Source organism: Physeter macrocephalus, chromosome 2 (genome assembly GCF_002837175.3).
Source record: "Physeter macrocephalus isolate SW-GA chromosome 2, ASM283717v5, whole genome shotgun sequence".
NCBI classification, from domain to species: Eukaryota; Metazoa; Chordata; class Mammalia; order Artiodactyla; family Physeteridae; genus Physeter; species Physeter macrocephalus.
This window is the reverse complement of record NC_041215.1, coordinates 75,117,386-75,128,100: the sequence shown is the minus strand read 5'-3', so window position 1 is coordinate 75,128,100 and position 10,715 is coordinate 75,117,386. Positions and strand designations below refer to the sequence as shown.

Below are 10,715 nucleotides of genomic sequence, written 5' to 3'. Positions count from 1 at the left end.
ATTAGATGCTTCTTGCTGTAAATAATTAAACCCAGCAGGGCAGACAGGAGAGAACATGGGACTTGAGCTAAGAAGGATGCATAGTGTTTTGAACACTTTCACTTCCCTGTAAGGGAAATCAAAGAGGTCTTTAATAGTTGTCGCTGATTGTGAATATGTGCAACAAAATCCCACTGTAATCCAGATTTATTTTTCAAGCATTTTGCTTTGACTGAAGGAATGAGAAAGTGAAGGGAAGAGGAACGGTATTTGATTGAGGCCCTTTAGCCCTCTTTTTCTCTAGGAGGTCCAAGTGTGGTTTGTCACTGTGACCTGGGGCTTTGGTTCCCTTTAGGGCCTTCTTGCACTGGGGTTGCATTGGTAGATCAAAGACAATTGGTTCTATTTTCTTGCCAAGAAGCAGTGGATCTACTAATTGAGAACTGGATTGACACGAGACACATAGGATGGATTCTTTCTGATTTTCTCTAACAGGGTTGGTTTCCTTAGTCTCCCCACCTCCTCCACGTTTTTTGAGGTGGGGGCAAGTAATTGGCCTTAATTTTTCTATCTGTGTAAAAGGGAATAACATTTTACAGTTTTCATACAGGTGGGCTTGAATATTAGCCTTAATGAAGTGCTTTATTTTATTATTAAAAAAATTAATGTAGACTAAAATGGTGTGTGTATAGTTCTATAAATTTTCATACATGTATATATTCGTGTAACCAGCACTGCAATTGGGATTAGAACAGTTCAATAACCCCCCACTCCCTCGATTCCCTTATGCTATTCCTTTGTAGTCAAACCCTCCAAATAAAGTTTCTAAGTTCTTTTTCTGAAAACTCACTTTCCCACATGAAAGCCTCAATTTCTGCCTTTCATTTGTTCATTTTAATTCAGGAAGTGTTTCTAGCTCATTTCTGAAGTAATTCAAAATGACATGGGTGAATGGTAAGTTTGCAAGGCTGGTTTCCCCTTATTGTATGGAGGAAAAAACTGGAAAGATGGAAGCTCTTTCAGTATAGCCATATAGGAAAAAAATTGCCTAAACTTGGCTTATTGCTAGATTGGAATCTGCAAAGAAAACACACTCAAGAAATCTCCCTTGAAGAGGAGGACAGAGGTTTATTTTTTATTGGACGATTTACCCCTTGACACCTGGGAAATGATTAGTTGATGTTTTCAAAGAAGGTTAAGTCAGTGTGGTTAATTAACTGTGGTAATCAGGTGACTTAAATTAATTAACTCCTTGTTAAAAATTTCCATCAATTTTGTAAATAAATGACTAAATCAGTAAATTATATTCTTAAGATTAAAGGCTTTATTTCCTGATTTATTTTATTGATGACAAATTAGAGATTTTTCTCCTCATCTCATTCCCTTCCTGCCAACGTGACAAATGAGAACTAGCTGGTTATAGTTCGAGAGGAACACACCAGAGTACCTTTTAATATGTGGTTTTAAGGAAAAGTCAGGCTAAAGGACACTTTTGCTCCTTCATCTCAGCACATTTGAAAAGATTTAGGGGAATGAAACTTAAGAAGTATGTACATAGCAACATTAAGGGAGAAGGGAGGTAGCAAGTAATGATGAATCTCACTCCAGGATAAGCTTTTTACTATGAAGTTTTTAATGTTTTATTTTCTTTCTTTTTTCTAAGTGAAAAGTGAATGAGGGATATAATAACATGAAACAGAATTTGGCTTTGAGCTAGAAATAAATTTTAATGGATAATTAGGTGTTCTATTTAGGAGGAATTTATCAAAATGTTGGGATATAGTGATTGCATTAGTCAGTAAAGCTTGATTGCAGGTTTAAAATGCCATGCAAATATACAACTAGAATGTTCTTACTTTTTAGAATCTTTATAATTGAAAATTCTCTTCCCTGCTTACATGATTATGTCTTGGTCTCCAATGAAACATGTGAGCTGGAACATTACCATCCTGTCCCCCATGCCCTCAAATATGCCATTGCATTTTCTGAAAGGCATTGAACACTCGGGGGATTTGCATTGTGAGACAGATGATATAGGGTCGTTTAGGATTCCTTCTAGAAGGAATATTTGGCATCTTGAATAACTTTTGAGGAGTTAGAATATATTTACCTATTTGCAAAAATTCAATGCTAAGATCACTCACATTTTATAAAGAGAAAATTCCTACAGTTTCCTTGAAGGTATAGAAAGCAGCCTCAATTGTGGGAATGAGCTGAAGCGAGTGATGTAAATTTGCATCTCTGACTGCTAAGCAAAATTTTGGGCTCTTCCTACTATTATGGAAGCTCTCTGGCCACGCCCCCTTCCCCCTTCTCCACCTACCCAAGGATCCTCAATCTCAAGGGTCTTCCCTGGATGTAGTTCACCTGTGGCCAAACCTTTCTGGTGCTGGGGCGCTGCCTGGTGTTGGAGTTTGGAGATTTAGCTCTGTCACGTTCCAGATGTGCCCTTCTGGGCTATTTGACCTCTCTGAGCTTCAGTATCCTGGACTACTTAGTAGTTTCTACTCCACAGGTTCCTGGGAATATTTAAAGGACCTTGTGAGCATGCAAGGTCCTTGCACTTGATGAGCATTCAGTAAACATTTAACCCCACAGGGAACCTGGTGCTAAATCATTCATAGTTGACCAGCTCTTGGTTAGGTCAATGCAGCAGAGCAGCCACCATGCTGTGTCTTTTGAAATAAAGGAACCACTTGTCACATTCTCTATCCATAGAAATTGTTGAGGAAAAAATACAGTTTTGTTTTTTTTTTTAGGAGGGGGAATTGTCAAACAAGGAAGCATTAGAAGACAGGCTTTGTGTCTTGCCTTTCTACCCCCAAGAACATTTATTTGGACTTTCACCTTTAGGGCTTGAAAGCGCAGACCCAAAATGTCATGTTACGTAGTATTTCAAACTTCTCAATAGACTCAATGTTTCCATTTCGTGTGTCCTGTACCTACTTCCTGTAAACCTGGTCCTCTGCAGAGTTTACTGGTGATGTCTCTGTAACTCTGAGAACAAGAATGATAGAAGCATGCGTCTAAGTAGAGCTGAGGTGTGCCCTCTGGTCAAGGAGAAAGCTTTCCAGAGGGAAGAGTACGTTAAAAGATGAACACTTGGCTTTGTGAGAAGTTTTAATCAGACCACGTAAAAATCATAATCAGTGTTATAACAGTTCCTTATTATTCCGTGAAAATAGACAAGAGTCAGTGAGAAGTTTAAGGGTGAAAAGCTATCAGTCAATCCAGATTTGGTTCATAATTACAGTGAATACATTGATGTATTTATTCCACATTTACTGAGAGCCTATTGGGTCCAGAACTGAAGACACAAAGATGAATAAGACATGTACACAAACAGTTGTGCTACAAGGTGAGAGGTGTTGTCATAGAGGTTTGGGAGCACAGGAAAGGGAGTGAAGTCAAGTGGACCTGAGGGGGCCAAGAGCCAAGGAAGACTGCCCTGATTTGCTATTTGAACAGTCTTTTTTTTTTTTTTTAAATTCTAATCAAAAGAGCAGCCATCCTAACTGAAGAAATATTTTTGTTTCCCAGTGTGAATTTAGATGTAGTTCAGAAATTGACTCCCTATATCAAATGTATACGTATGCTAAGCTAACCAGTCCACTACTTTATTTTTTTATTTTTTGAATTTTATTTTATTTATTGAACAGAGTCTTGAGGGAGGGTGTGCTGGCAGGAGATGGAGCTGGGAGAGCCAACTCTGGTGAGACTAGAGGACTTTGTGCATCAAGCTAAGCAGTTTGGTGCCTTTGAAAAAAATTTAAGCTGGGAAGCACAATGATGAGGAAAAGCAGATCAACCAGTTAAATTAGAGAATTACTGTAATTATCTGAGAGACAGATGATAAGGGTCGAACTAAACTTGTGGACCTGAAGGTGACCAGAAGGAGAAAGAGTCATCGTGGAATATAGAAAAAGCTTTCATTTGTTGCTGTTTTCGATAATTCCCATTATTTTGTTTTATAAGTTGATATGTGTTATTTATGGGAATATTAGACATGTCTTTTCAATGTACATTCATAAATACTTGATGGTATTATCTTGAATCCCCTTATCTGAAAAAGTTCTAGCATATTGGGTATGGCAAGTGATGTTTTCCTTGGTTTTGTTCATTGATTCCTAGTTGGTACAGCTTCCTTGCAGAATATCTGGAAATGTGTAGGGACATTTTTGGGGTTGTCACAGTCCCTGGTTGTCACTGCTAGTATTTAGAGGGCAGACAAGGATGTTAAACCAGCTGCAACACACAGGACAGTTCCACACTACAAGGAATCGTCCAGTCCCAAATGCCAATATTCCTTCTGTCAACCAAGGGCCCATATTGGTTGATAGGGAGTGGACAAAGAGGCAGGAAGGAATAATACTGGTAATAAGGGCTGACATTTGTTGAAACTTATTATGTGTCTGGGATATAGTCACCAGAATTATAGCATTTAGTCCCCATTTTACAAATGTGCAAACTGAGCCAGAGTGGAGGACCATCTCTGGATCTTGCATATTTAACTTTAATGCTCAAGTATAAGCGGAAAAGGAGAAAAACATTTTCTTTGTGCACTTGTAGTTTATCAAATCTCAGGATCCACCTCTAGGAAACATTTCTTCCAGTTCCAGAGAATACTGGCAAAGCATCACCTTCCAGTATTTTTTAAAATATGGAAAATATTTGATGACATTAAAAAAAAATTAGGGTGGCTTTATGGATTGGGAGAAACTCTCATTTGACAGCAAAACAGTTGGTGCTCCATAAATGCCTGGTGAATTGAACCGACTCCATGGAGGCACTCCGTGGCTTTAGAGGGTGCCAGGATCTTACAAATTTATTTTTTACTTCACATAAAAGGAAACCTGCTTCAAGCACAGTCTTGGTAATTTGAAGGCATGTGTCCGTGACATAGGATGAAGAATGTGGCTCTTTCTTGGTCATGCCCTACACTTTCCTGCCAGTTCCAGTTTGTTCCTTCGGCCAGGCACACCCTCCCCTCAGACCCCCATATCGTAGCTTAAAAGCACCTTCCTCCACAGGGCCTTTCTTGAACTCCACTGAATGTTATCTGAGCCTCTCTCACAGCACTTATCATCACACCATGAATTACAATTATTTATGTATGTATTTTATCTCTTCCTCTAGAATAGAACCACTGATGCTAAGAGTTATGCCTGCTTCCTCTGGTATCCTGTGTCTGGCACAGAGCCACGTGTAAGCAGGAGCTCAAGAAATCTTTGTTTAGTGGAAAGTTCTTTTAAGAACTCCATGAGTTGTAGTAAAGCAACTCCGTCCCCCAGGGGAGGTGATAGGCATGCTCTACTGTGGATCGCTGTTGCAGAGAGAATTTTGTTTGCCTTTGTTTCTCCCTAACGTAACCAGCAATAGGAGGCTGGCTTGGTACTTCCATGGTATCATCAGGGACCTAGGTACCTATCTTCTTGCTCCACCATCCTCTGCTGGTGGCTTCCATCCCCAAGGTCACCTCATTGTCCAAAATAGTTTCTGTAGCCATAGCTACTTCTGCTCCATGCTAGGTGTGGAGGAGGAAAAAGAAGGGCATGCCTTCCATCTTTAAAGGAGGCTTCCCATAAGTCCTACGTAACCCTATTTCTTGCGCATTTCATCTCATTGAACAAGACTTACTCCGGTGACCATACTTAGCTGAAGTCTGGGAAATATAGCCTTTTGGCTGCACACACTGTTCACCTGAATAAAACTGGGATTCTGTGTCTGAAGAGGAAGGGGAATGAATATTGTGGTAGGCTATTGTGGTCCTGGCCATAGACGGTCATGTGACACTGGGCATTTGTTACACTTTGAGGACCACATTTATTTATTTATATATGTTTTGCGGTACGCGGGCCTCTCACTGCTGTGGCCTTTCCCATTGCGGAGCACAGGCTCCGGACGTTCAGGCTCAGTGGCCAAGGCTCACGGGCCCAGCCACTCCGCGGCAGGTGGGATCTTCCGGGACTGGGGCACGAACCCGTGTCCCCTGCATCGGCAGGTGGACTCTCAACCACTGCGCCACCAGGGAAGCCCAAGGACCACATTTTTGTAAAGACATTTGAACTGAATTTGGAGGACAGAAAAAGGATGGTGAGAGAACCATGTTATAGAAACCATGTTACGGGAGGAATGATAGAAAAACTGGGTATGTTTCTTTTGGAGAAGAGAAGAATCGGGAACAATGGCTAGCTCTCTCTTCAAATATTCAAAGGACCATCACATGGCAGAAGGATAAGGCCTATTTTTAATGATTCTAAAGGATAAGAAGGGAATTGTAGGCACATAGCATGCACCAAAAGAAGGCTAGAATTTGACTTTAATGTCTCTTTTAACCTTTGACCTTATAGAGGTATATACTATATACATGCATCTGTGAGTCTGATTTTGAGGTTAGAGATATTGCTTGTTCTGTAGTTTCTTTGTTATCAGAATCCCCTTTTCTCAGTGGTTGCTGTAGTGGTGCTACTGCATTTGCAGTTTATATTTTGAAAAGCTCAGGACTTTTCCTTCTGTGAGGTGTGGGCTCTGTTTCCTTTATGCTTGGTCTTTTTCAAAATGTCATCGAGAGTCAGAAACAGTTTCCACACTCAGGCTGAAGTGAGGAGAATTCTTAGGTTTTAGATACTAATATCAGTGCTTAATAATTCCATATTGTCTAACTCAGTAATTCAATAAATATTGTCACTATCAACTTTGGACTAAGATATCTGTGCTGAGGCAACTGGTTAATGTTATTTAGTTAAACATGAATTCTTTTAAATTATTACTAAACATTGTAAACATCTGAAATGTAGTTGCTGAAATGTCTTAAAAACAGAGGAATTATCAACCAGAGAAATAAACTAGCAGAGTTAATTTATCTCACTAATTTGTGATTTATTTTTGAAACTGCATAGATGTGTACCTGAAAACTTGCCTATCTTTGTGAATTAAGTTCTATTTTTCTAGTTCAGTTTTATTTTGAATATAGATGTTTTTCTTTTGTGAACCTCAGATATAAGAAATAGTAAAGGAGAGAGTATAATTTAAAATAGAAGTGATAATTTAGTAATAAGATAATATGAAATTTCTGTATTAAATCAGCTTTTTTGGGGCAATAAGCTATAATTCTAATGAGGGTAATTTAGAAAGATCTTCAAACTGGGTTGCAGATTATGAATACAGAAGTGCTAGAATATAAGCAAATATATATTAAACAAACAAAAAAAACCCTGAAAAATTCAAAGGGAGACCATATATAGAGTTTAAAGGATCAGAAAACACCTGCCTAAAAATAGTAACAATAGCTAACATTTGTTGACCATGTCCTTATGTGTCAGGCCCATACTTCTTACACTATTTCCATTTTAACATTATGAGTAGGAGCTCTTATTATCCTCATTTTTAGATGAGGAAACAGAGGCAAGGAAATTAAATAACATGCTCACTCACCATAGTGTTAGGAAGAGGTGGAGCTGGAGTTTGAACCCAGGTGTAGACTTCAGGGGCTTCTCTCTGGAAAGTTACTTGGGTTTCTAAGCAGTCTTTCCTCTTCCCTCCCTTTCCTCACCCCCCAATCTTAGAGTAGTATATCAAGCATACAGCCATCTGGTTATTCAGACTTCGTTTCTTAAACTTCTGTAGAAAAGCTTTAGACACGCTGGGCTGAATGAAAGATGGGAAATATAGACTCCTATACTTGAGATGCATTCCTACAGGTGTAATGGAAAGTACACCTCCAGGAAAGCATATCAAGTCCATTCCTTAGTCAGCAAGCTTTGAAATGTTGGGCTTCCGTGGTTGTGTGTGTGTGTGTGTGTGTGTGTGTGTGTGTGTCTGTGTACATGCATATATACACAGATATACACATACACATTGGGTGGAGTTGGTGAATCTTGTATTTCCAATGGAAGGAGTTCTTTGAGCTACATAGATAAGGGGTTTCAGTTTACAAAAGAACCAGTGTGTGTATCTGTGTACATGCATATATACACAGATACACACATACACATTGGGTGGAGTTGGTGAATCTTGTATTTCCAATGGAAGGAGTTCTTTGAGCTACATAGATAAGGGGTTTCAGTTTACAAAAGAACCAATACTACAGTGTTTCAATAAATCATGTTCATTTGTTACTTGATTCTCTAGGCCTTTGGAGTCATTCCTTTTGCAATATTTCCTTAGGGCCTTTTTCTTCAGCCCACATTAATCTAAGACACATTACACTGATTTGAGATGTCACCAGTTCTCCTGGGAAACCCTTGGGCTGTATTTTCAATGGCCTGTGCTTTTATGGAAAAATGCTGTCTCACTGCTGATGAGGTTTCTGGTATCAGCAAAGACAGTTGATCATGTACCACATTAGGAGCCCTGATAAGATCCTCTATCCCCCTAAAATCTGTGCCATCAATCTGGCGAGGAAGGTATTTGGGCATTCGAAATGCCTAAAACGCCACAATTAGAAAATTCACTTCTTTGAGGGCCTCCTATTTTCTGGTGAAAGTACCAGTATCCATAAAGGCTTTAAAACTCAAACTCTGCTGTGAATAATTTCATTTGGGTGCAGATTTTGAGGCTCAGGGTCGAGAGCCATGAAAACTCTGGCCACATTATGGGGATCTAAAGGAGAGAGAGGAAAGGATTTTTAGACAAGGGTGGGGGAAATGAAGCAGAGGTAGGACCCTTTAACTAGATAAGGCCCTAATCGCCTCATTCCTGGACTATCAGAAGAGCCTTTTAGATTTAAGCTGCTTTTACCTCTTTGTAACTTTACCGACCAAGCTTAGTGAACTGTTGAGTGCTCTTAGTAAACAGAGTGACCATGGTCCTTCTCAGGGAAGAACTGGCTTCACTTAGTTTCTGGCAGGAGGTGGGCTGGCTGTGTGGGTTGCACGAGGACAGCCAAAATTGGTGTGTGTTTGCTGTCTTTACCGGAGTCACCTGACAGTTGTTATTTTGTCTCCTTGAGAGCACATAGATAAATGGTCTGCCAGAGCCTCGACACATGCTGTAGGATTGAATTGAGTTTAGAGCGTTTGCTCTGTGAGGTGGAGACTGTTTAGGAGGGTGGTGAGATCTCTCTGTTTCATTACCAGGGAAACCTGTTGCTGGGGTCATGGCAATGATGGGATATTTTATTCCTCCTTTTGGAAGGGTTGGATGTCTAGGTTCACGTAAATTCATTCTTATTCAACCAGAGAGAAGGTAATAACTGAAGATGATAAAGTTTTCCTTCGAATGTATTGCAAGGCATAATCACAAATGATTTTAGTCAAAGAATGTGTGCATTTGTAGCATTTTTCTATTACGTAAGAGAACGTTTAGAAACTAGGATAATGAATATCTTAGCATTTTAAGGAAGAATTTGAAATTTCATTTTTTTGAACCTACGACCTGGAGAATTTATGAGCTTTCTAAATGAAGAGCTTTTTAGCTTAGCTTCAGTTGATTAAAATCCTGGATTTCTTTATGTCCTCAGTTCTGTGCCATATGTGGAGGCGAGTGCTGAGGTCAATGGGTATACTTTTATGACCATCAAAAGGTCACCGTGTCCAAGTTTAACGTGCAGTGTAATGATTTAAAGTCCACTCTGGGAAAGCCTCTATATTTATCATCAAATTTTGTGTGTGCGTTGAAATTATACACTTACGGTATTCCACATAAAAACTCCAGAGGCTCACCTGAGATCGAGTGATTTAAAATAGACAAAGAATAAAAATGCTTGTTGTAGGAAAACAGGAAAATGCATAAAGAAGAAAATAGGAAACCAGTGGCAAGCTTGGTGTTGGCCCTAGCTTGACCTGTGTGTCCTAGGATAAATCTTGATTTTCATTCTTGCCCTTGACCTCAGACTGGGCCAGTGGCTACTTTGTTCATGGGCAGGCAACCATCATCCATCCTTTGCTCTAAATGCTGAGCCTCCCATAAGCAAGGTGGCTCAGGCTTTGGGAGTTTTCTCTCAATTAATTATTAAGGGAACAAACAGGTCTTATCTGGCGAAGGCATTGGTCCCCAAATATTTTACTTCCTAGGCTGTTAGAATGTTCGAGATGGATGAGAAGTGGGTGTGCCCAGGAGGGAACCACCCTTCATGGAGGGACTGCTGTACTTCAGGCTTTATGCTAGTGGTTTACAGGGACCTCTTTAATCCTCACCAGAACCTGGTTCTGCAGGTCAGAAACTTTGAGGGTAAGGAAACTGTGTATCAGAGTTTAAATCCCAGTTCACCAAGCCAAGTCAGTTAAGCAACAAATACTTACTGACTGAGGGTTTAATGTTGAATAAAACAAACAGTTCCTGCCCTCATGGAACTTTTTGAATGATATGGAGACAGTAGTCAGTGCTACCCATGTGTCTTGGCTCTTAGTCTAGTGTTTTCTCCATCACTATCTTCTTATTTCAGCACTTATTGAGAAATCTGAATTTCTTACTGGACTTAATTTAAATTATCTTTATTATAATACCTAAGAACCTATCTTCTGAATATCAGTTCATTCATTCATTGTCTAAGTCAGCACTGTATAATTCTAGATGCCCAATTTCCAGACTTCAGACAGCCACTGAAAACTCTATTCTTGACCAAATCCCTAATATCAGTTTATTTTCTTGTAATTACTTTAAAAAAAAAGGGTAATGCAGACAAAATTCCAGTAAACAATGGTTTTAATTTGTTTGTGTCAGTTAATAGAGATTTTTTTTTTTTTTTTTTTTTTTTTTTTTTTTTTTTGTGGTACGCGGGCCTCTCACTGTTGTGG

The 10,715-nt window shown here is 39.4% G+C and overlaps 1 protein-coding gene across 1 annotated transcript in view; it reads left to right on the top strand.

Moving 5' to 3' along the window:
• The first annotated feature begins 10,010 nt into the window (after positions 1-10,010).
• Positions 10,011-10,715, top strand: part of LRP2 (LDL receptor related protein 2) — a 168,731-nt gene continuing 168,026 nt past the window's right edge. Inside the window, exon 1 of the mRNA XM_007110946.2 lies at positions 10,011-10,149. Coding sequence (XP_007111008.2) covers positions 10,011-10,149 — 139 coding nt within the window. The remainder of the gene's footprint in view (positions 10,150-10,715) is intronic.